This window comes from Rattus rattus, chromosome 17 (assembly GCF_011064425.1).
Source record: "Rattus rattus isolate New Zealand chromosome 17, Rrattus_CSIRO_v1, whole genome shotgun sequence".
Classification (NCBI taxonomy): Eukaryota; Metazoa; Chordata; class Mammalia; order Rodentia; family Muridae; genus Rattus; species Rattus rattus.
The window spans coordinates 43,346,114-43,371,930 of record NC_046170.1 but is presented as its reverse complement, the minus strand read 5'-3'; the positions used below and the strand labels follow the sequence as shown (position 1 = coordinate 43,371,930).

The 25,817-nt window shown below is 48.3% G+C and overlaps 1 protein-coding gene across 2 annotated transcripts in view; it reads right to left on the bottom strand.

Moving 5' to 3' along the window:
• The window catches only part of Rab4a (RAB4A, member RAS oncogene family), a 28,596-nt gene extending 8,873 nt beyond the window's left edge, over window positions 1-19,723 (bottom strand). The window contains exons 1-3 of one of the 2 annotated variants that reach the window (XM_032887757.1): window positions 19,516-19,723; window positions 3,405-3,485; window positions 174-288 (exon numbers count right to left, since the gene is read on the bottom strand). In XM_032887757.1, coding sequence (XP_032743648.1) covers window positions 174-288; window positions 3,405-3,485; window positions 19,516-19,546 — 227 coding nt within the window. In that variant the 5' untranslated portion in view covers window positions 19,547-19,723. Of the gene's footprint in view, window positions 1-173; window positions 289-3,404; window positions 3,486-19,515 lie in introns of those variants that run through there. The other variant, XM_032887758.1, reaches the window with a different exon arrangement.
• Between the last annotated feature and the right edge of the window lie 6,094 nt (window positions 19,724-25,817).

Here is a 25,817-nt window from a genome sequence, read left to right as displayed (position 1 = left end):
TGCTTGTTTTGATCTCTGGGGTCCAGTCAGGGCTCTCTCAACACTGAGAGCGCCCAGATCGAGCTGGAGCTTTTGAATTCAGTGTGCATGCCGGTTTGAGACCATGCCCAGAGAAGGAGTCTAGCTAAGCAGTCCAGGTTCCAGTGTTCTTAGTAAATTAGAAGGAAAGTTACCTGAACCGCTCCTGTCCGGCTGTGTCCCATATCTGTAACTTCACATATTTACCACCAACATTTATTATCTTTGAGCCGAATTCCACTCCTATGGTATGATTTGAGTCATCTTTGACTAAAAAGAAAAACAAACAACAAATAATTACATTTTAGAGCACAGAGGCAACAGATCAAGGTTTAAACAGGAAAGTTAAGATAGATCAAGGGGGGCTGGAGAGATGGCTCAGCAGTTAAGAGCACTGACTGCTCTTCCAGAGGTCCTGAGTTCAATTCCCAGCAACCACACGGTGGCTCACAACCATCTGTAATGGGATCTGGTGCCCTCTTCTGGTGTGTCTGAAGACAGTGACAGTGTACTCATATGTGAAATAAATAAATCTTTAAAAAAAAAATAGATCAAGGGCTGGAAAACTAAACAAATAGGAGATTGGCGTGAGTTTGATCCACTTTGGCTTGTATACAAAGTCCCTGGCCAGCCAGAGAGCTAAGAGATGAGAGATGATCCATTTCCAAAGATGAAAACTAAGTGAAGGTTCGGAGGACACTCTGTTGGGACGCCATGCTACAGCCCGTGCGGGTCAGAGAAGCTGACGGAATGAACTCCATAAATGTCTTCTTTCACTCTCGGCCAGGATGCTCTGTACTCTTTCCTTCCTCCACCTGAGGGTCCCCTCCTTGGGTGTACTTTATTAAGCCAGGTCTGTGTTGAGCCTGCCTCTGACTGCCCTAGACGGGTAGGTCGTTCTCCACAATTCCTCACGCTATGACCATGGTTTCGCTTTTTGAACTCACAGGCTTCCGCAGTCTTAAACAGTGTGGAAGAAAGACCAGCTCTCCCTTCCCTAATGCTGCTAGTCAAGGTAAGCATGTGGGACCATGGTCTAGAGGCCTCTGTAACAGTCATCCCCCACTCCCTGGGTCTTCTCCATCCTTCTTCCTGACTTGCAGACCAGGACAGGGGACAAAGGGCCTCAGAGGCACTAAAGGCCACCCAGGGCAGCTGAAGGCTATAACCCAACTGCACTCTGATGTGTATCTGGCTACTCTGCCAGGAAACAGGGTCCTACTGAAGAACCCTTTGCTGGGCTCACCATCTTGTCAACTCTTAGGATAAGAAAACGGTATACGCCGAGCCTGAAACACTAAATAAAAACTCCATCATGCACAGATTTAAGAATGCAACCTATTTGGACACGGTGGCAAAAAACCTTTAATCCTAGTGCTCAGAAGTCAGAGGCCTTGGGTGAATCTCTGAGTTCAGGGCCACTGTGGTTTATGTAGTGAGCTTCAGGGCAGCCAAGGCTACATAAGATGACCTTGTATTTAAAAGTACTCTCACCCAGCAGTCCCTGCTGCTATGATGCTGACCCACCAGGCAGGATGTGCCCCTTGGTACAACTGTTACAGGAGTAACCAACCATCCAGACCGGATGTGAGGCCTGCCCCACAGGAGGAAATTCATAATGGTTCTGCAATCCTGGCCAAGAGCCCACGCTCAAGAGGTTATGGGGCTTAGTGGGGCACCTGCTACAGCTGCTAAATGGACGTGTCATGCTGTCAAACCGCCTCCTAAATGTTTACATTTATACCCTTAGGTTAGGGCCGTTCTCAGCCTCGGTCAGAGAAGCTTCCTTTTGGGGTGGGCAGACGTTAGTGCAGAGACTCGAAGCTGCTCAGAGTGCTGAGGGTAAGGCTGAGTGCCGCTCACAGTGTTGGGTGGGGGATGGGGGCGGGTGAAAGCTGTAAGAGCTGTGGGCGGGGAGGAGCGCTATGTCTGGACATGATGTGGCCACCGCACTCACGGAGCTCACAGCACCTGTGCCGCGTTGCCTGTGTAAGACCTGCACAAAATCGAGTCCACCAATGTTTCAGCATAGAAGGGTGAGGGGCTCATTGGGCAAGGCCCCACCAGCTGAGGAGACATTAGCAGTTAATGGCTACTAAGGGAGGGAGGGTTGTTTAAATTCAGGGGTGTAGCCACTGGTAAGCTGCCTGTTGCCTACGGTCCTATAATTACCCCCGCATACATAGGCAAGCAACCCAAATCAAAGCTGGTGATATGACAGGAAAGTAAGGGTGGGGTGTGTGAGGAAGAGGGTTCTGGGGGAAGTTCTAGAGGGGGGGGTGGGTGAGGAAGAGGGTTCTGGGGGAGGTTCTAGAGGGTGGGGTGTGGAGGAAGAGGGTTCTGGGGGGGAGGTTCTAGGGGGGGTGGGGTGTGTGGAGGAAGAGGGTTCTGGGGAGGTTCTAGAGGGGGTGTGGGGTTCTGGGGGAGGTTCTAGTGTGGGGTGGAGGAGAGGGTTCTGGGGGTTCTAGGGGTTCTGTGAGAAGGGGTTCTGGGGTGTTCTAGAGGGTGGGGTGTGTGGAGGAAGAGGGGGGGTAGGTTCTGGGGTGGGGTGTGAGGAAGAGGGTTCTGGGGAGGTTCTAGGGGTGGGGTGTGTGAGGAAGAGGGTTCTGGGGAGGTTCTAGAGGGTGGGGTCTGGGAGGAAGGGGTTCTGGGGAGGTTCTAGTGTGTGAGGAAGAGGGTTCTGGGGGAGGTTCTAGGGGTGGGGTGTGTGAGGAAGGGGTTCTGGGGTGTTCTAGGAGGGTGGGGTGTGGAGAAGAGGGTTCTGGGGAGGTTCTGGGGGGGGTGTGTGAGGTTCTGGGGAGGTTCTGGGGTGGGGTGTGTGAGGAAGAGGTTCTGGGGGAGGTTCTAGAGGGTGGGGGGTGTGAGGAAGAGGGTTCTGGGGGAGGTTCTAGAGGGTGGGGTGTGTGAGGAAGAGGGTTCTGGGGGAGGTTCTAGAGGGTGGGGTGTGTGAGGAAGAGGGTTCTGAGAGAAGGTTCTAGAGGGTGGGGTGTGTGAGGAAGAGGATTCTGAGGGGGAGGTTCTGGGGCATTGGCTGGTCTTCCAGAGGATCCTGGCACAATTCCCAGCACCCACATGGCAGCTCACAACTCTTTGTAACTGTAGTCCCAAGGGATCTGACACCATCACACAGGCAGACATGCAGGCAATACACCAATGCACATACATTTAAAAAGGAATTAAAAAAAAGTGGGGTTGGGGATTTAGCTCAGTGGTAAAGCACTTGCCTAGCAAGCGCAAGGCCCTGGGTTCGGTCCCCAGCTCCGAAAAAAAAAAAAAAAAAAAGTGAAGTTCTTTGAAACCATGGTTTTCCCCCTGCAAGCCCAGCTTTCCCAGAAGCACGTGGTGCGTGCAGGTGTTGACCCGTGCTGCTGAGGGCTGCTACTTACATTTCTTCTCAATGAACTGATGGAGCAAGCAGGATTTGCCAGTTCCCGCATTTCCAATGACCAAGAACTTAAACAAGAAATCTGAAAGTCAAAGAAAGAATGAGAAATAACTTTAAAGGCATTCTTAGGCCGTGGTCATAAATCTAGTGAAGGGTTAGTTGCTGGTTATGACACAAGAGGTAACTGAGTCTTCCGTGGAAACGCACGGCCGCCTGTGCTTATTTACCCATTTCACATCTGTGTATTTCTAATAAGCTCAGAGCTTCTTCAAATCGCTCCTTTGACAACTTCTTCCTGGGTTGAAAATTAGCCGCAACAATGAATAAAACGTGTCCCGGCTAGCCACTACACACACACACTCTCAGCTGCAAGCAAAATTAGCCAAGAGACAGAAGCCTGCTTCTCCTTCCTTCTCTATACGTTACGTCTGAGTTCCCAGACGCGTGGCTGTGTGTCACTTCTCATCCCTTGGCTGGAGTTCCCCAAAAGCAGCTGAGGTCATGTTCAGGCTGACTGAACTGACTCAGGGCAGACAGGGTCATTTAGTTTGGCATAGTTCCTTTTTAAAAAAACAAATAAACAAAAAACAAACCAAAAACCTATTATTTTATGTTTCGTGTTCTGCCCGAGTGTCTAGACACCACGTGTGTGCAGTACCTGCAGAAGTCAGAAGAGGGCATACAGTTCCTCCTTTTGCGGGGACCCCCGACCATAAAATTACTGTCATTGCTACTTTATAACTGTGATTTTGCTACAATTGTGAATAATAATGTAAATATCTGATATGACCCCGTGAAAGTGCCAGTTGACCCCCAAAGGGATAGAGACCTGCAGGTTGAGAACCACTGCTCTGAGACCTCTCCAGTTTCTGGGGTATTACTTTTTTTTTTTTTTTTAAGATTTTTTATACACACACACACACACACACACTGTAGCTGTCTTCAAACACACCAGAAGAGGGCATCAGATCTCATTACAGATGGTTGTGAGCCTCCATGTGGTTGCTGGGAACTGAACTCAGGACCTGTGGAAGAGCACCCTGTGCTCTTAACCACTGAGCCATCTCTCCAGCCCTGGGGTATCCCTTTTACAGGACTGGAATAAAAGACTTTCAAGATGGAATTTGTTAATTAATATGAAACAGCTTCAGAAAGTCAGGGTTGAAAACTTTCAGTGTAGCAGAAGCTGGCCTTGAACTCTTGGTCCTCCTGCCTCTGCCTCTTAAGTGCACCATTACAAGTGTGCTAACATACCCAGCACTTCAACTGCTCCGTTCCTCCTGCCCTTCATCTCTCTCTCTCTCAATCCGTCCATCCCCCGCCCCTCTAAGACAGGACCTCACTATGTAAACCAGGCTGGCCTCAAACTCCAATGATCTGCTTGCCTCCACCTCCCAAGTGCTGACATTAAAGACAAGCTAGCTAGCTTGCTTTCTGGTTTTGATACAGAATCTTACTATGTAGTTGTAGCTGGCCTGGACCTTGCTCTATAGACCAGGTTGGCTTCAACTCAGAGATCTGCCTGCCCACATGAGACCTGGGATTAAAAGCACTTACCACCTTGCCCAAACAATTGCCTTCTCTAGTAAGAAATCTAGTCCTGCAGAGCTGGGAGCTGCACACCATTGGCTCCTTGCTCCAGAAGTAACCCTATCTGCTGCAAGCCCCGCCCTGACGGCACCGCTCTGTATTCCTCTCTCCAGACCACATCCTCTTCCAGATGGGACCATGTGCTCATGACCCTAGCCGCTCCTGTTCTCCCCCATTAAGCTGACAGCTGCTAGTTTTTGATATGGCCCTGCCACCAGTTTCTGGAACTATTACCATCACTCAGAGATTAAACCTATTTGGTCTCCAATGATGTTCAAATGGTTGCAGAAAATCATGGAACAGTGCATTAGAATTGTCAGCATTTAAATACCAACAACGTCAGCTTCTCACTATATGTTTTTAAAGCATGGCATGGAGACCCTGCTCTTCTTTCTTCCTGAGAGCTTCTCTTTCTTTTAATAATTATGTATAAAATGTATGTTAAAATATATTTTAATAAACTTCAATTCTGGTTCAAAAACAAGTTATAATAAGGGCTGGAGGAATGACTTATTGATAAGAGCACTGGCTGCATTTGCAGAGCACCTAGGTTTGTTTCCCAGCATGCACGTGGCAGTTTACAGCTACTTGAAACTCCAGTTCCAGAGGACCCAGCATCCTCATCTGGCCTCTGACGCATCAGCTGCACACACACTTACATACACAAAGGCAAAACACACACATAAAAATAATTAAGCTTAATGTGTCCATACAGTGTATCCATATAATGTGTCCATACAGTGTGTCCAATGTGTCCATACAGTGTGTCCATACAGTGTGTTCATACAATGTGTCCATACAGTGTATCCATACAGTGTGTCCATACATGTGTATCCGTATAATGTGTCCATACAGTGTGTCCATACAGTGTATCCATATAATGTGTCCATACAGTATGTCCATACAGTGTGTCCATACAATGTGTCCATACAATGTGTCCATACAGTGTGTCCACACAGTGTGTCCATACAATGTGTCCACACAATGTGTCATACAATGGACTGGAACTTTGCCTTAAGAAGGGAAATGTTTCGAATACCTGCTATACCAGATGACCTTTAAGGACATTAGTGACATAAACTGGTCATACAATGACAAATACTGATGATTCCATTTACGTGAGGACCTTACAGTAAACTGAAAGTGGAGTGATGGGTGCCAGGGCCTGGGTGGGGTAAAAATAGAGAACTTTATCTCATGGCATGAGCATCAATCGGCTTTAGACATGAGAGTTCTAGAGACTGTAGGTCACCACTGAATTAAGAAATGTGACTGTGCTTTAACACCACTGAAATGTACATACAAAATTTCAGTCTTTATATCATACATACAACATATGTGGTGTGTACGAATGCGGTAAGCTTGTGCCATGAGACATTTCTGGAGGTCAAAGGACCGTCTCGGGTGCTGCCTGTTGCATTTTGTTTTGCTTGAGACAGGGTTTTTTGTTTTTGTTTTTGTTTTTAATCTAACAGTGTGCACTGGCTGGAGAGCTGGTGATTCTGTCTCCTGTCTCCACCTCCCATCTCCACACCAGGATCCAGACGTGTGTTACACTAGTACACTCAGCTTTTACATGGGTTTGGAGGAATCACACTCGAGCTCTCCTGGAGGAAGAGGTGGGGGCGGGGGGAGTGTGTGTATCCCCATCCACAGGAAAAAAAACATGGGAAACCAAGCCTAATCATTCTCGCTAAACAGCTTTTCACACCAAGAACCTGAAGGTAAGGTGGTTACGATTGCCAGGCCAAGGGAACTGGAATGTCTCCGCCTTGCTCAGTATTCTCTTCTGTTAGGAAATAAAGCTCTATAAGATGTAAAGAGAAGATTAAAAAAAAAAAAAAAGGATGAAACGTTGGGTCTCTTACTTCTTGAGTATTGTGGGAGAAGGACCAGAGCTGCTGTGACACTGAACACTCTGGACCTTGGATTCACATAGCTGAGCATGGACTTTGGCTCAGATTTGTTGAACCATCCTCCATAAACTATTGACTGCACCATTGCCACGCCTGGTCAGAGGGTGACATATAAGTGTTCCATGAGGAGAAAGGACCGGAAAGATAAATGATCTCTATGCAAAAACACGGAAGCTCAGAAAGCTAACAGATTATAAACAGAAGACATTTTGTTTGAAATCACTTTGGCAAAATATCCAAGAATGGTCCAGCGTTTAGGAAACCAGGAGTGACGGTGCCTGGCTGGAACAGTGCAGGTGCAGTCTGGGGGGGAAGGGCGGAGGGGGTCTGGAGTACCTGGACAACGTCAAAAACCCACTCACTCCTCTCAGGAGGATGGGAACAGTCCCTTTGGAAAATGAATTATGAGCCGATACTGTAATTATTCCAGACAATAAAGCCCGAGTCAGGAAGTCGACAATAAAAACCCCAGAAAGCAATGTAGACACAGGGACACAGAGCCCCCCTCCTCCCCACAAACACACACACACGGCCCTCTGAAGATAAGTTTACAACCAGAAACTACAAACTCCCTCCTGAGGACATTATGATTAGTGGCATAAGCCAAACGGTGATCCCGTTTGGGTGAGGGTCCTGGAGCTCACACACAGAGAACAGGGGCATGGGGGTGGGGATGCCCCTCAGTGCCTCACCGCATGCAGACCCTACCTTCAGGACCTGCCAATGAGCAGCCTGGTAGGGGCCATCAGGACAACGAGTAACATGAAAATGCAGTTAAAAATGAAGGAACAGGGGGTTGGGGATTTAGCTCAGTAGTAGAGCGCTTGCCTAGCAAGTGCAAGGCCCTGGGTTCGGTCCCCAGCTCCGAAAAAAAGAAAAAAAAAAAAAAAAAAAGAAGGAACAGGAGGCTTGGGAGAACGGGTACAATAGTCTAGATGGCCTAGGAAGAAAAATGATAACCATTAAACATAAGTTCTCACAGAGCCTGGTACTCCAACCTTTCCACTTAAGAGAATGAGGCAAGAGAATCACAAGTTCGAATCCAGCCTGGACAACTTTGTCTCATAATAAAATGTGAAAGCAGAGGGCTGGGCATGTATCAAGGACCAGGCAGTAGGGCATGCCTGCAGTGTCCAGGGGCCTGGGTTCAGTCCCCAGTGGTGAAAAACCAACAAAACCAGTACTCAACGCAGATCGAGGAACAGACAAAGACACAGTGAAGAGAGGATGCATGCGGTGGAAACTGTAGGAAAATTACCAGCAGGCAATAGAGCACCTCTCTCTCTCTCTCTCTCTCTCACTCACACACACACACACACACACACACACACACAGAAAACCAAACCAAACCAAACCACCACCACCAAAACAAACACACAGGGGGACCCTGAAAGAGAACGAAGACCGAGGAAAACCTAATATTTGTTAACGAGGGTTAGCACCGAAAGGCACAGTGATTGGGGGCTTTATGACACTAACATTAAAGGAATCAGCTGGGTGTGGTGAGTCACACCTGGGCTCCCAGGTCTGGGGAGGCACAGGCAAGAGGGTCACTAAGAGTTCAAAGCTAGTCTGAGCTACAGTGCGAGACCCTGCTTCAAAACAAGGACCAGGGGCTGGAGAGATAGATGGCTCAGTGGTTATGAGCACTGACTGCTCTTCCAGAGGTCCTGAGTTCAAATCCCAGCAACCACATGGTGGCTCACAACCATCTGTAATGGAATCTGGCGCCCTCTTCTGGTGTGTCTGAAGACAGCTACGGTGTACTTATATTTATAATAAATAAATATATAATATAATAAATATATAAATATAATAAATAAATAAATCTTAAAAAATTGTAAGAAAAAAGGATTTAGATGGTAACCAGGGATCCGTGAGACCCTAACCCAACAACAATAACAACCCCCACTCACCCATCCAACAGCCAATCAACAGAAAGGAGGCAGAGAGAGAGAGGCTTTAGCTAAGGTGGCAAGGGGTTGTGGAAGGAACAGCACAGGGCTCTGAGCTGAGAAATTTTATAGTTTATGAATATTTATTACATGGCTGTGTGTGTGTGTGTGTGTGTGAGAGAGAGAGAGAGAGAGAGAGAGAGAGAGAGAGAGAGAGAGAGAGAGAGAGCGAGAGCATTCTGTTCCCTTCCAAATCATGGTGGAATGAATTTCCATCCTCAGGGTATTTCTTTCCAGGATCCTCTTGAAAACCCCACGGTTATGACACTCACAAGGTAATGGTTTCTTCAGGGAGGAATTAGCTCCAAGGCAGGGAAGAGTCTATATACCAAAATAGGAATGCTAAAACGGGACCTCACGCCAGTGTACTTCTAACTTTCCATATGATAAATGTCAGATGGGATGATGGGAAAGCTATCAAGCAATCAGCAGCAGTAAGTAGACACAGCCACCCTTCCTTGGAAGGCACTATGGAGCAGAAAAGGTCACAGTAGTCAGAGGACATGACACTCAATGCCCTACCTCCTCCCCAGACCCCAGCAGACCCCAGCAGACCCCCAGCAGGATGGTGAGCCAAGGCACAGAACAGGGTATGCGGTAGGGGATCAGTCAAATGACGAAACAGCATTGCACACTGTGCTCAACATCCAGTGCCCGTGACCTCAGGCTTGGTTGGCCGACAGTGCCTGTCTGCCAGCTCTGACCCCATTTTGCTTTAACTCTGGTCCTGTTCTCAGACTTGGATCATGGCCCCACGCTGCATCATGGGACCCTGCTATCTTTTTTTCCTTCTGAAGGCATCATGGAACTGGCTGTTAAGATAAAACTTATCTGAAACTAGATGTCCAACCCCCAAGATGAGAGAATGCCAATGTGTGTGTGTGTGTGTGTGTGTGTGTGTGTGTGTGTGTGTGTGTTCACACCACCTGCAGTCTGCCAGCACTAGACTTCAGGAGACAACAACCTGGTCCTCCCAAGAATGCTGCCCACTTCTCCAAAGGAGAAAGTGGTAAGGAGACACAAACATGGTGGCCCCCTTCCAGGACACACGCCCTCACATGCTAACACCCTCATAGCGGAGAGCTTTGAACACGAGTTCTAGAATGCCTTCTTAGTTTCCCTTTCATATTGCCACTTTGAAGTTGAGGTTGCTGCAGGCCATAGAGGGATGGGGGCCCTTGAACTGCACACCCCCCAGGGTCCTTCTTCCTAGTCCAAGAGGCACTTGGCTTTGGACAGGTAGGTGGAAGATTTGGGGCCTCCTTGCTTTCAAGCTTAGAGTTTGCGAGATGAAGACCAATAGAGGGGTGTCAAAGGATGCAGGAAGAATCTATTTTGAGATACTGAATGGCAGATTCAGCTGGACAATCCTATGAGCAGACAAGGTTGAAGCCACGGGAAGCATCCCTCAAACGGGTTGACCATGAAAGGCCCCGGTGAAGTCTATGCCCTTGCGGAGGGAGAGAATCCTGACCATCTCCCCCTACAAAGCTCACCGCCCTGGAGCAGCAGATCTGGTAGAAGACTGGGCCAGGATGTTGCAAAGCACATGTCCTCGAAACACAGAGAAGCAGGGCAGTAAATGCAGACACTGGAGCTGCGGGGGTGAAGGGCAGGGTATCTGGGAAGGGCGCAGACTGTGGCTTATCAAAGAGGCAGGGACTTTCACTTCAGGATCGATGTAGTCAGTGATGGGAACTGGGCAGAAAGGCACCCAGGGTAAAGCCAGGGAATTGAATACCTGAAGCAGAAGAAGAGAAGGTGGCCAGAATTGACCATGCAGAGCCGTGAGGCTGAGGTACTGGCCAGTCCTCTGTAGAGATGCATCAGGCACCGGGTCGGTCAGGAACTGAGGACAAAGCAAGATGACCAGCAGATGACCCTGATGACGGCTTGCCCAAATGTCTGTGGATGACAGCAATCTAAAAAGAGCTGGCAGGGCTCAGCATGAAGGGCGTGGACATTTCAGAAAATGCGGAGTCTGGTGTCCTCCTGAGGGAAAGGCAGCCCAGAATGAGAGGTCAGCACCAGTGCAGGACACAGCGAGCTAAAGATGAAGATGTCCGATTAGGACAGAAGCCCTTAATCAGGAACAAGTTTTAAGTGTATTAAAGAGTAGACTGTTAGACTTGATTAGGTTAACGGAGGGATGAAGCCGGGCAAACACTAAAGAAACAAGGGCAAATAGTCTGTCAAGATGATTTTCAGAACATTTCAAAGAGAGACAGATAGAGAAAGAGGGAGAGAGCTAAATAGCTTTTCCTTTATAGACAGGGTCTCACCACGCAACCTGGGGGTCTGCCTCTGCCTCCCAAGTACTGGTATCACAGGTACGGGTGACCGCACCCAGTGTGAACAGCTACCTTGATTGATGGCTGATTCAAAGGGCCCTCCCGATGTGCCTTGGTATACTAGAAGGGCGGGTAAGCGTGCTAGACAGAGAACTGTCAGCTGGCTCTCAGCTCTTCCTTGATGGGGAGCAGGCTCAGGGGGTGTCAGCTTTGACACACCGAGGGCAGGGACCCGAGGTCTCACCGTCTTAGAAAGTCCGACCTCCTATTGCGATGAGTTCTGTGATCTGGCCACCACAGGCATACACAGAAAGCATGGGCCCTCTGAACAGGATACTGTACAGATGGACAGTGTCCATGCTCTAGAGGCCTCCTAGGTCTGAGGGACCACTGTGCACTCCCACCTTGTAACCAAATTAGCCCTGGATCCACAGATAGATTCCACTCCATATGGATCACGGTAAGTCGACAGAATCTGGTCACATGGGTAGGGGTGAGGAAGGCTGCATGTGGGATCTCGGTCCACCTCATAATGGGTTTGAGTTCTGGGCACGAAGTATATGGCTCCCCTCCCATCCGCAGATAAGGCTAACCACTGACTAAGGCACATACCTGCTTCTTGGGGTGGGAAAGTCCCCAGTGTAGCAGTGGGCAGAGGACCGACCATTAGTGTCAGAAGAGTTTCGATCAGCCCTGAAAACTGAGGCCTGTCGACATCTAGAAATCATTTATCCATGAGCAGGGGTAACTAAGGAGCAGGAATTGTGTTCCTGAGAAATGAGCCAGAACCTTTGTGATGTTTTTATGACCGCGGCAAGCCTGCCTCATACACACAAAGTACCAGGTTTGATACCCAGTGTTCAAGAGCTGGGCGTGGTGGTGCACACCTATAATCTCCCACTCAGAGGGTAGAGGCAGGAGCATGAGACGTTCAAGGTCATCTTTGCCCGCACAGGGCGTTGGAGACCAAGGTGAATGAGAGGCTACCAGGTAGTCCTGAGCTGGGACAAAGGGGAGTCCTCGTGCAAACAGTAACAATGAAGCCAGACACCTGAATGCACCGGGGTTGTGCACTGAGCAAACTCCACGGGGTTCTGAGTTGTGTCTTGCACACAAATGTGCCCTGCAGCACCTGAGTGGGTACCCCAGGCCTTGCTTGTCACCCCATGACTTCTTTCTTTTTTTTTTTTTTTTTTTTTCGGAGCTGGGGACCGAACCCAGGGCCTTGCCCTTGCTAGGCAAGCGCCCTACCACTGAGCTAAATCCCCAACCCTCACCCCATGACTTCTTTGGCTGGCCCACCCCCACCCCCATCTGACCCTCAGTCTCTCCAGGGCACCCCCGGAGCTGGCAAGTAGGTCCTCCCACGCTCTGCTCCGAGGGAGGCTTGGCAGGGCCTTGGCTCCAGATCCGGGTCCTCGGCAGGGAGACTTGTTTTGCCTATTTTCAGGCTACAGGAGGTACCCGCGTGATCTCATCGGTCCAGGAAACTCAATCCACAGAACAGGTTTTATTAGCCTTCCATTTCCACCACCACAATGGGACTGTCTGATTTCTGTCACAAGCAGAATAATAAAACCAGGCCTCCACGCCAAGTGTCTGTTTATTTTGGCTTTTTGTTTCCTCTTCTCTGAGAGCGAAAATCATGGTTTCTCCAATGGCTTCGCATCAAAGCCTGTTCTGGCTGGCTGTCCTTGGATTGCACAGAGGACCGAGATGAGAGTTTACTTTCTAATACTGAAAGAAGGTTCGTAAGCAAGAGCAGAAGGACCCATGGACCGTGCTCAGACTTGTGTTTCCCTTCTGAGCATGCGACAACCGCTATGGTAGATGCACCGGAAGCCGGCGGGGCCCCTAAATGCACGCTCTACATATATCGCCAGCTATGACAAAATGCTTTGTTTTCAGACCTCTACTTGCTTTTCTGCAAGATTAAAAATTTATGTTTGGAAAGAAAATGATAAACATCTCTCTAAAATAGGCCTCCCATTCATAATTTATTAGCACTTTATGAATAGTGTCTTTTTTTTTCCCCCATCTAAATATCACTGACTCCTTAAGGCTTAAACGCCAAAGCGTAACGCACCTGGGAGAAGATGGGAGCCGAATGTGGTGGCTCAGTCTTGCAACCTGTTTCAGGAGGCAGAAGGACCGGGTGTCTAGCCTGGGCTACATGAAACCCTGTCTTTTTCTTTTTAAATCATGCCGTATGTGCGTGTGTGTGTGTGTGTGTGGTGGGTGTGTGTGTATGCACATGAATGCAAGTGCCTACAGAGGTCAGATTTGATTTGTTGGGTCCCCCTGGATTTGGACTTAGGGGGTTATAACTACCTGAGCTGGGAATTGAACTTGGGTTATCTGGAAGACAGCAAGTATTCTTTTTTTAAACTCTGTTTTTTATTTATTTATTTATTTATTTATTTATTTATTTATTATATATTGTAGCTGTCTTCAACACACCAGAAGAGGGCATCAGATCCCATTACAGATGGTTTGTGAGCCACCATGTGGTTGCTGGGATTTGAACTCAGGACCTCTGGAAGAGCAGTCAGTGCTCTTAACCGCTGAGCCATCTCTCCAGCCCGCAAGTATTCTTAACTGCTGAGCTATCTTCCCAGTGTTAAACCATGTCCTAAAAACAACAAGATACCAACAAAAACAAACAAACAAAAACCCAAAACCAGACAGACAAATCGGAAGCAGCCACGGGGCTCAGCTGATGAATGCCGTGACACGCTGTTGGAGGCGGGTGGGAAAACACGTTGTTTTGGTGCGGTGGTACCTGTCAAATTCACCGCCATCACACGCTGATTTGTACTGACCAGGTCTTTCACAACATAAACTACCTTTGGAACTGTTGTTTTTGAAACGAGGTCTCACTCTGAAGCCCTGGCTGGCCCCAAGCCTCTATGTAGATCAGTCTGGATCTGCTTGCCCCTGCCCTGAGAGTTCTAGGATTAAAGGCTAGAAACCAACAAACCCAGTTCCTTAGAACTCTTAGACAAACTTCAAAAGAAAAAGAAAAGCAAAAAACCCAAAACAAAACAAACTGTAGGTATGCAGTGCTCCCTTCCCTTATGTTCCGTGGTACAATGTGGTTCCTTTCCTTTTACCTTTTCGAGACAGGGTTTCATGTAGCCCAGGTTACCCTCCTAGCCCTACTTCAGAAGTACTAGGGTTATTGGCATAGCACAGGACACCCAGTTCTACCCTGTAATATACGTCTGGTGTCATTTTGTTTTACTGCACAGTTGCAGTCACCGAGTAGCAAATGTCACACGTCCTTCAAATGCACAGAAAACAGTCCATCAGTGAAACACGGAGAACGGCAACGCTGAGGTGGGTGCTGGCTTCGTCCCTTTTCACTATCTGTCTTCTGAGCTCTGCGGTTTTCGGAGCTCTGCAGTCATCAGGCACCCAGGGAATATTCACACACATGCAGGCAAACACTCAGACACATACAAGAAAAACAAACAAACAAACAAACAAACAAAACTGTCCCATCTCAGAAACTTCCGTGACAGCAATGGGGTTAGTTAAGGTGTAGGCCAGGACTCAGGCCTGCAGAGCCTTCCCACAAACCACCTTAACTGGGCGATGCTCTCCTAGAACTCCTGAGATTGATCAAACGTGCCAGCTCAGTTTGACCACGCCCCTGAGACAGCTTCAGAGAAGAGAGTCCAGAAACAAAATAAACCTCTTGTTCTCATTTCGAAGAAATGCTCAGGGTTGGTGAGATGGCTCGACAGTTAAGAACACTTCCTGCCCTTCCGGAGAACCTGAGTTCAATCCCAGCACCCAGCTCACAACTGCCTAGAACTCCAGATCCAGGAGATCAGATGGCCCCTTCTGGCCTTGTAGGCACCTATTCACGTGGCATATTCACTCATATATGCACGCACATACACACACATGCACACACACACACACTCACACGTACACACGCATACACACACTCACACATACACACATATACACACACACACTCACACATACACACACATACACACATATACACACACATACTCACACACATACACACACACATATACTCACGCACACTCACACAGGCACACACACACACACACACACACACACACACACACAAAGGATGAGAAGTTAAGACAGCACTCTGATGATCTCAGTGTTGCACGTCAGACACCAGAGTGCTATGTTCTTTTCGAGGTGAAGTATTCCACACTGAATTTACTACAATGGAAGCAACCAGCAAGAATGGACATCCTCTGTCTCAGGAGTCACTCACGCAGTACACGGAGTAGACCGAAGGGGGTAGACACCTGTCTCAAATTCGTCCTGCACGCACTGCTTAGCGATGTCTGTGACCAGCCATTTAGTGTCCGTCCAGAAATACCCTACTCTGTCTGATCAGCCCCAACACGGGGAACTTAAAGGTGTGTTTTTCTTGTGCTTTTAAAAAAAAAGATTTACTTATTTATTATATTTAACTACACTGTAGCTGTCTTCAGACACACCAGAAAAGGGCATCAGATCCCATTACTGATGGTTGTGAGCCACCACGTGGTTGCTGAGATTTGAACCCAGGACCTCGGGAAGAGCAGTCAGTGCTCTTAACCACTGAGCCACCTTTCCAGCCATCTCTCCTAAAGGTTTGTGTAACTGAAGGATAGTTTTCAAGCCCTGGGGTCTCAGGCTGCTGATCTTGGGGTTAGCGTTGGGGTGGTCCAGCTAGTCCTCACTGAACCCAGGGGGCTGTTTCTCTTTTTTTTTTTTTTTTTTTTTTTTTTTTTTTTTTTTCCTGGGCTGGGGCCCGAACCCAGGGCCTTGTTCTTGCTAGGCAAGCGCTCTACCACTGAGCTAAATCCCCAACCCCGGGGCTGTTTCTCTAACAATAGAACCTCCCTCCTTTCAGATCAGGGGGCTCAGGCTGAGGATTCAGTGTCATGTTGTTTGCTGGGACCAAGATTGCTGAAGAAGGAGGACTTGTTTTGCTTAGTTTCACAAGGGTCATCCCATGGGGCCTGGGACGTTGGAAATAGATGCTAGGATGCAGAGCGAAGGGTGTACAAGAAGAGACAGGTTGTCGATAGTAATATCAGATCATGAATCTATTAATGGATAGATAATTGATAAGTATGGACCCCCCCTCCCAGAAACCCACCACAGACATACCTAGAGTATGCTTTAGTAATATACTAGGTGCCTCGGTCTAACCAGGTAGACTGGGTAACCACTGCACCTTTCCACCAGAAGCCTACCTGTGTAACCTTCCAATTTGCATTATGGTATCATGTGATCTAAAGCAGTGATCACGGGGTTAGGGGATTCGGGCTCAGGAGGTGCTGGGCCTCATTCAGCCAGTGTGGACTGTAGCCACCGCTCTGCAGCCATCAGCAGCCCTCTGCAAACAGGAGGCAGCAGCACTTACTGCCTCTTAGCGTTCATCAACCTCCACAAAGCCGCAGAGCCTCCCCTTCACAAAAGAAAGAGAACCAGCCCCAACACGAGGAACTTAAAGGTTAGGCAAACATTCCTCTGCCAGCCAACAGGCGAACGTCCGGAAGGAGAGGACCTGGTTGTTTTAATTTGGGGAACAATGCTTTGTAAACACAGCCACTGATAAGGGAAAGTGACAGCCTTTGCCTTGGTTTTGGGTGACTTTTCTTTCACGGCGGAGGCCTTAGGGAACACTTGTGCCTCTTTCTAAAGATAAACTTCTACTTATTAATATATAATAAATACTGTAATATTATATATATATGTACACACACACACACATGTTTCCTCCATTGAAAGAAATATTAGATTCAGACTTAGTTAAAAATTAAAACCCTGGGGGTTGGGGATTTAGCTCAGTGGTAGAGCGCTTGCCTAGCAAGCGCAAGGCCCTGGGTTCCGTCCTGGCTCCAAAAAAAAAAAAAAGAAAATTAAAACATTAAAACCCTGGAAACAGGAACACATGTCTATAATCCTAGCACTTGGGAGGCAGAGGCAGGGGTATTGCCATACGTGTGAGGCCAACCTGGGCTACACGGTGAATACATCCAGAACTATAGAGAAAGACCCTGTCTCAAAACAAACAAAAAATAAAACTAAAGTCATATTTGGGAAAAATACCTTGAAATAAGGGAAAAGGTAAATATTCACAGGGCTGCAGAGATGGCTCAGTGGTTAAGAGCACTGACTGTTCTTCCTAAGGTCCTGGGTTCAATTCCAGGCACCCACATGGCAGCTCACAACTGTCTGTGACTCCAAGATCTCCCTCGCACAAGCATACACATGGGCGAAACACCAATGCACGTAAATTAGAAATAAGTAAATTAATAAACAGGCACACACAAAATGTGTGTGCCTCCTGGTGTCTTGCACATGCTAGGTAAGCTCTCTGCCACTGAGTTTTATCTCCAGTCCCTGAGGTAATACTAACAGTGACAACTTCACGATCAGAGTTTAATCAGTACGCTGTGGTGAGCAAACCCTCATTAACTTTGTGTGCCATGAAGCAGAGGGTGTGTAGGGATGTCCGCCTTATTACCTATCATTTCCTGAGAGAACCAAGGGACAAGGCTGCCTCCCATGCTGTCCTCCTCCTGCCTCACTTGGCCATGACACCAGGAGGCTTTCTTTGAGGGCTCTACTCCTCCCAGGAACTCCTCAGGCAACTCAAAGAAAAGGATGACAATGAGCTAGAGAGTGTATTTTGCTGGAGGCATTTCTTACAGTGGCTCCTGGCAGAAAAATCAAACCACACCACACCACACCACAGAGGCATACATAGGCCACCTGTGGCCTTGACAAAGCCAGTCACCCACTGGATAGTGCCTTTAGCTTACAGGGACAAGCATTATGCCCCACTGCCACAGGAAGAGTCGATGCTGGTTCTGGGTGATAGTGGACCAGGCTGTTGTGTGCCTCATGACACCCTTTCCAGGGTCCCACCCTCTCAAAGTCCAAACTGCCAAAGTTCTTCAATTGTGTCCTCACCCTTCTCAAGGTAAGGTGCCCAAGCCACACTCCCAGACCTGAACCCCAGGTCTGCCTGTCCACTTGCCTGTCTCTGACCCATCTAGGTCAGCTTTCTCACACAGCCGTGCTGAATCCCTCAGAGCTGCTGCCTGGCTTATAATTGTTCACCCATTAAGGCCACATCTGAAATAAAAATCTACTCCTCGCTGGACTGCAAACTCTTGGGGAAGTTTCCATCGCACTCAGACAATGAGTAGAACCTTCCTGGAGGTACCCTGACCCCACCCTGTGGCAGGAAGAAAGCAGGGAGCACATATTGGGGATCACCTGACAGATCACCACGCTTTTCCGTGGGAGTCCCTCCCTGGGACCAGCACAGACTGAGTCAAAGTTTCAGGTCTCAGTACAGGCAAACGTGGGCCAACCGTGCATAGTACTGGTTGTTTAGTCTTACCTCGGTTGGGGGAGGGGGAGCACCCAGCACGTGCTTTGAGAACGCCTGGGTGCTGCAGGAGCAAACAACAACAACAACAACAACAACAAAAGATGAAAAAAAAAAAAAAAACAAGAACAAAAAAACCCAAATAAACAAAACCACAGCTCCATATCCAAGGCCTCGGGCCATAAAGAGGAAATATATTTATAAATCTCTATAATGCAAACATATGCTGGAGGGAGGGAGGAAGGGGAAGATACAGGAGGCCAGGGGTCTCCAGAAGAGAGGTGCATTCATCCACTTAAAACTCATTATAATCTCAATGCAAAGAAAGGAATTCCAAACCTTGAGAGGCCCACAGCCGTGCCCCCAGAGACACTGAATGCAGGCGTGGCCCAGAACCTTCATCCCCGCGGTTGGTACTGCAGTGAGGAGGGGGGAGACTCAACCACAAATTGGCTCTTCCAACCCTGAGCCATTTAAACAACCCAAGGAGGAAAATGTAGGGTGAAACCAGGGTCAAAGCAGGGGGGAACTTGGGAGAGAGATTCACAGCAGCTCTGCACAGCTGGGGGCACCTGCTGGCCACAGAGTCCAGCCCAGCGCCTGGCACCCCTAGCTCCTCAAGATTCCAACCTATCCTGAAACACCCAGACATTCTCAAGTTCCAGTTCGACCTTGACACCCCAAGAATCTCAGGCTCCCAGCCGCTGACACTTCAGGATCCTCAGTATCTCCACCTGGCCCCTAATACCCAGATTCTCAGGATCCCAACTGCTGACATGACTAGGATCCCAACCCAACCCTAAACAACCCAAGATTCTCAATATCTCCACCTGGCCCCTGACACCGCGAGGTTTGCACGACATCTCGATAGTCTAGACACCGGCTCTGGACACCCTGACTGACCCCAGCCCCCAACATTCCGGGACCCCAAGGCCTGCCCCTCTATCCTCGCACGCAAGCCCGCGCGTCCTACCGTAAGTCTCGGACATGGCGGTCTGCGCCATCCTGCCGCCACAGCTCCACGGGGTCCGTCCTCCAGTCTCCGCAGAGCGAGAGGAACCGAGTGTGGAGAGCCGGGTACGGGCCCACGGCGAGCCGGCCACCGGCTGCGGCCCAGCGGGACTCGGCTCCGCGCCTGCGCACCGCCTCCCGGCGAAGCAGCCCGGCGGAGGGGGGAGGGGCGGGGTCGCAGGAGGAAGGAGGAGCGAGGTTGGGGAAGGGGGGGGGGGGGGGCAAGAGAACTGGTTAGAGGCTCCTACTCGGAGGAGGAGGCGAAGGCGAGGGGGGGGGGGATGAAGGAGGGAACCAGGAAGGAGGGAGGGCGGGGCTCGGGAGGGGGCGCCTGCGCCCCATAGGTCCTCCCAGATGGCTTAGCAGTACAGACTCAGTCTTCCTTAAGTGTGACCTACCAGGCTAGGGTGCACAGGAGGCCGCCCGCCCGAGGGCTTGTTTTGACAGAAAGAGGGTTCACCAGCAGAAAGCCAACTCCAGCCCAGGCAGGTGTGCTTGGTCACGTGAACTCTCCTGCTCCCCGCTTTAGTGGACAGTGCAGTGTTGCGTGGCCCTGACTGCAGGCTAATTTCAAAGGTGTGTTCGGTTTATGGAACAATACAGGTCAGAACCTATTCCTTCTTCCGAGGAAAAGGGTCGGGACATTTATTGAACGGGAAACTGGGGACGGGAATTTGACCCACCTGAGCAAAGCAGGGCCTAAGATCCTGCCTTCTTCACAGCTGCAGAGACTGGGTCTGTGGAAAAATAAGACGTGGGGAGGGAAAGGATCCTCCTTCATCCTGGAATCTTGTTGAAGTCCCTTGCTGGCACAGCATGCGAAATTGACTGTTGAGATTGCCTGGCATGGTGTCCCTTGCCTATAATCCCAGCATTTGGGAGGCGTAGGCAGGATTGTTTCAAGTTGAAGGTTTACCTGGGCAACACAGAAAGGAGGGAAAACAGATGATAGAGACAAGACTCCAAAAAAAAAAAAAAGTAAATACAATTTAAAATAACAAGAATGAGTGCCTGCACAATTCATTTAATATAGAGATATTTCATATAAGAATGTTAAAATAGCCCAGCAGTGTTGGCGCATGCCTTTGATCCGAGCACTGAGGAGGCAGAGGCAGGTGGATCTCTGTGAGTTCGAGTCCAGCCTGGTTCCAGGGTGATTTTTAGGACAGCCAGGGCTAAACAGAGAGAGATCTTGTCTCAAAAAAAAAAAAAAAGAAAGAATGTTAAAATAGCAAGGAACTGAGCTGAAGGCCTGAGAATGTGCGACCTCTGAGCTCTGTTTCATTTCTTTTCCAGCTGAAAATCTGCAATATTCAGAGTCGCTCACAAACAAGATTACATTCAAAACACCTGTCTTGCTTGGGCATGGCGGCACAGGCCTTTAGCTCTGGATCTCAGAAGGCAGAGCCACGCACAGCTGAGTTGAAGGCCAGTCTGGGCTCCACAGTGAGTTCTAGGCAAGCCAAGACTGCATTGGGAGACTAACCCTATCCAGGGTACCTCAGGAACAACTCTATGATTTCATTTTTAAAAAGATAGAAGGGAGGTATTAAAAACTGCCAAGCGTGGAGGCTTGTTTATAATCCTGTCCCTCAAGAATTGGAGGAAGGAGGGTTGAGAGTAGAAGCCAGCCAGACTTAGCTATATAATAAGTTTGAGGCCAGCTTGACCCGCATGAGATCCTGTCCTGGCTGGTATTTTTGTCAACTTGACACAAGCTAGGATCTGAGAAAAAGTCACCACAATTGAGAATTCATTCATAAAGTTGTCCGGTAGGCAAGCTACCAGGACTAATTTTCTTAATTAGTGACAATTTGGTGACCCATTGAACTCTGTGGGAGACCACCACAGGCAGGTGGTCCTGGGTTTTATAAGAAAGCAGGCTGAGCAAGTCATGATGAGCAAGCCAGTAAGCAGCACCCCTCCATGGCCTCCGCCTCAGCTCCCGCCCCAGGTTCCTGCCTTAACTTTCTTTAATGATGGGCCTTGATGTGGAAGTGTAATCTAAAATAAGGCTTTCTCCTGAAGCTGCTTTTTTGGTCCTGGTATTACAGTGCTAGTAACCCCAACTAAGACAGTGACTGCTTTAAAAAAAAAAAAAAAAAAAAAAAGACTGGGGAGATGACTCATTTGGTAAAGGGCTTGTCACAAAGCAAGAGGACCCAAGCAGATCCTAGCACCAGTGTAAAAAGCTGTGTGCTGTAGTGTGCCCCCAAAAGCCTGGCACTGCTGTATCAACATCAGGCCTCTATATACATGTGCACAGATGTACATGTACCTACACATCCATGCATGTATGTGGACACACACACACACACACAAAACCAGGACTGGCAGTGAGTAAAGGTACTGGTGTGACTTGCAACCCATGTGACAGAAGGTTCATCCTCTGACCCCAACACTCACTCATGCACACACAGAATAAATAGTAAGCACTTGTGATGCGTGCTCATGCTCAAAAGTTAAAACAAAGTAAAAACCAAAACCATACATGTGCTATTCTTAAGACACTGGAAGCTGCCTCTCTTTTTTTATTTTTTAAGGGGACAGGGTCTCATGCAACTCAGGCTGGTCTCCAATTTGCTACAAAGCTAAGGTTGATCTTGAACTTCTGACTTTCCTGCTTCCGCATGAATGCTGAGATCAGAGCTTTGCACCACCATGCCAGGTTGTATGCAGCTCTGTGGACTGAGTTTGGGTTTCATATATGTTCACTTTACCAGCTGAGCCTCATCTTCAGCCAGGACTCTTCTCTTTTGAGAACGCCTCCCTCACAAAATTGTGGTGGTTTGAATAAGCATGGCCCTCATAGAGTCATGTGTTTGAATGCTTGGTCCATGGGGAATGGCACTATTAAGTGGTGTGGCCTTGTTGGAGTGGGTGTGGCCTTGTTGGAGAAAGTGGTCACTGTGGGTGGGCTTTGAGGTCTCCTATGCTCAAGCTCTGCCCAGTGTAGCACGATGTCTCTCCTTGTGGATCAAGAGTAGAATAGAACTCTCCAGAACCACATCTGCCTGCCCACTTGCCATCAAGCTTCTTGTCATAATGATAATGGACTAAACCTCTGAAACTGTAAGCCAGCCCCAATTAAATGTTTTCTTTATAAATGGTCATGGTGTCTCTTCACAGCAATAGAAACCCTAACTAAGATAATATATTCTTTTCTCTTTCTCTCTCTGTCTCTCTCTGTCTCTCTCTCTCTCTGTCTCTGTCTCTCGGTCTCTCTCTCTCTCTTTCTCTCTCTCTCTCTGTGTGTGTCTCTCTCTCTCTTTGTCTTTTCCCTGTGATTAGATCTTTATTAAAACTTTAGTAGACCTGGAGTGATGTTTTAGCTATCAAGCACACTGGCTACTCTTCCATGGGATGCAATTCAGTTCCCGGCATCCACACAACAGTTAATAACCTTCTGTAACTCCAGTTCCAGGGGAATCCAATTTCCTCTTCTGGCCTCCATGGGCACAATATGCACGTGGTTCACAGGCATGTATACAAATACCTATACATGTAAGGGGAAACAATTAAACAAGCCTTTAAAAAGGATTCATTCTTTTAAAATTCTATGTGTATGTGTGTGGGCCTGAATACATATCTGTGCGGCACATGCATGCAAGTGACCTTGAAGGTCAGAAGAGGGCATCAGATCCCCTGGAACTGGAGTTTAGAAGGTTTTGAGCCACCTGATGTGGGTGCCGGGAACCAAACCCTGGTCCCCTGCAAGAGCATCAAGTGCTCTTAACCACCGAGTCATCTCTCCAGTCCTCCACTTTCTTAATAAACTCTAACTTTGCTTCATACTAACTTGTCCTGAAATTATTTTCTGCTGTGCAGCCAAGAATCCTAGTTCCATCTGGGTATGGTGCCTCACGCCTTTATCCCAGCATTGGAAAGGCAGAGGCAGATGGATGTCTGTGAGTTCAAGATTAGCATGGTCTACATAGTGCCAGGGTAGCCAGGGCAGCCAGGACTAGGTAGATAGACCCTGTGTTAAAAAAACAAACAAACAAACAAACAAATAAATAAACAGGGCTGGAGAAATGGCTCAGCCCTAGCAACCACATGGTGGCTCACAACCATTTGTAATCAGAACTGTTGCCCTCTTCTGCTGTGTCTGAAGACAGTTGCAGTGTATTTATATAAATAAAATAAATAAATCTTAAAAAAAAAAAACCTGTATCCTTCCGATGAGAGGTGTCTCAAAAGACCTCATGTTGCTGCTGCATTGAGCTGTCTCTCACTTCTAACCATTGCTGATCCTAGTAGCAATTGAATATGGGACCTCTTGGCTGAAATAATTTTGTATCTAGTCTGGTCTCAGGTACTTCCTTCCTTGCTTTCTTTTTGTTGTTATTGGTTTTAGTTTTGTTACAAGGTCTCACTTTGTAGTTGAGACTGGCCCCAAACTTACTATACAATCCAGACCCGAAGCAGGTATCAGCCTTGCGTCTTGGTCTTGTGCTGGGTTGAGGCATCGGCCACTATTTGCTTGGCCTTCTTTCTGCTGGTTCCAGCTGCTTCTGATTAAAGCTCTCAGAAGAAGCTCGGTTCCCACACCAGGAAAAGGCCAGGAGGAAGTCACTGGGCATGGCGCTAATCTGTGTATTGAGAGAAACTGGACACAGATGTATCAGAAACCTATTCAGGGTGGCAAGAAGAAAAGAGGGGGATGCTTTTGGCTGGCCAGAAGGTTGTGAATTATCTCAGTCATTTACAGTCAGTCACGGGTTGGACTTCTGTTCTATACTTCCCTCCGCCTCACTGCTGCACCTGACCAGTCTTAAAAAGAGTGAAGGATGCTTTCCTCTAACGTTGTATTTTTGTGTTTGGTGAGGAATGTGAAGGCAGAAAGACTTTGGGAAAGGATTCTGTTTAGTGGGGAAAGAAAGACAAAAGCCAGAGAGAACCTTCTGTCCTTACCGGTAAAATTTGTGGGGAAGCTAGAACAGGAAACACAGATGAGTTTTGACAGAGCCAGAACTCTTTGCGGTGTGAGAGGTCTCTGTGTCTTGGCAGTTTGGGTCCAGGAGGAAGGGTTCCTAGAGGCTGCTGGGACTCCGTACATCACTAATTGTTGCATGGGAATTTTACCAACACGTTCATTTACATGTCTTGTTAATTGTCTTCTTTCTCTTCCCAGGAGGTTTGCGGCAGACTAAAAGTAGGTCCAGGTGCAAGGGGACCTATCTAAGGGACAGGGAGGGGAAAAGATTCTCCCAAAGAAACCAGAATCCCACTCCTGCCCAGGTCGGTGGGCTCCCCAACAGCACAAGTACTTTGTGCTTCTAGACTCTGCTAGACAGTGTGACAGGACTACTTCGTATTTAAAGACAAAAGTTTGAGGCTTAGGACTTGGTGACATGAGTCCTTGGGGCCAGGCTTGGTGAAGGCCATCCGTAGCCTGTAGCCCTGCATAGCTGGAGTTGGGGAATATGAGGCAACTGCATGTGCTTAAGAGCATCTGGTGTTACCTCAAGGAGGAGGTGGGCTTTGCAACTATGTGTAGAAGCTTAAAATGTGAATTTAGTTTAAACCCAGGCCAGCGGGACTGATCCCTGAATGAATGAATGAATGAATGAATGAATGAATGTCATCAAGTAGGAAGATATCTTGAAGACAGCCCCAAAACTTCTGTGGCACATTTACTCTCAGGAACTATTTGGCCTGAATGGGGTGGATGAGCTGCAGGGGCAGAACCATCCCAAAGCCTAACACTGTGGAGTCCCAGGGCCTGCTCGGTCTTGACACTTCTGGGCTGGGTGATGTGGTTCACTGTGACCCTTGTAGCCTTAAGCTGAGCAGGTGCATCAGAACACACTCCAAAATCACTGGGGGCAGGAAATGAAGCATCACATATCACTCAGGGAAGATGTCCCCAGGAACTAATGGGCCAGAGAAATCCTGTGTCAATAGCTGACTCTCAAGAGGAGAGACAAGAAGTGAGCTATGTCCCCAGGGGAAAGACAGGGTGAATAAGAAGCTCTTTCAACCACACCGGACTCTCTCCTCCAGGTGATTCATTCTGTGTTTACTTGGAACAGCCTCCCTGACCTATGATGGACACCTTGAATTAACACTTTGATCAGTTTGTAGGAACCTGGGCTGCTTGCTGCTTCGGGGGCCACATCTGTGTCCTGTGATCTGGGTGGCTCCTTTTGGTGCTTCTCTATAATAATGTCTTGTGCGGTTCATGGACTGGTGGCTTTGGGATGCTAGCATGGGTCTCTGTATCATCATCCCCACCTCCAGCCTGTGGCAGACACTTCCTGC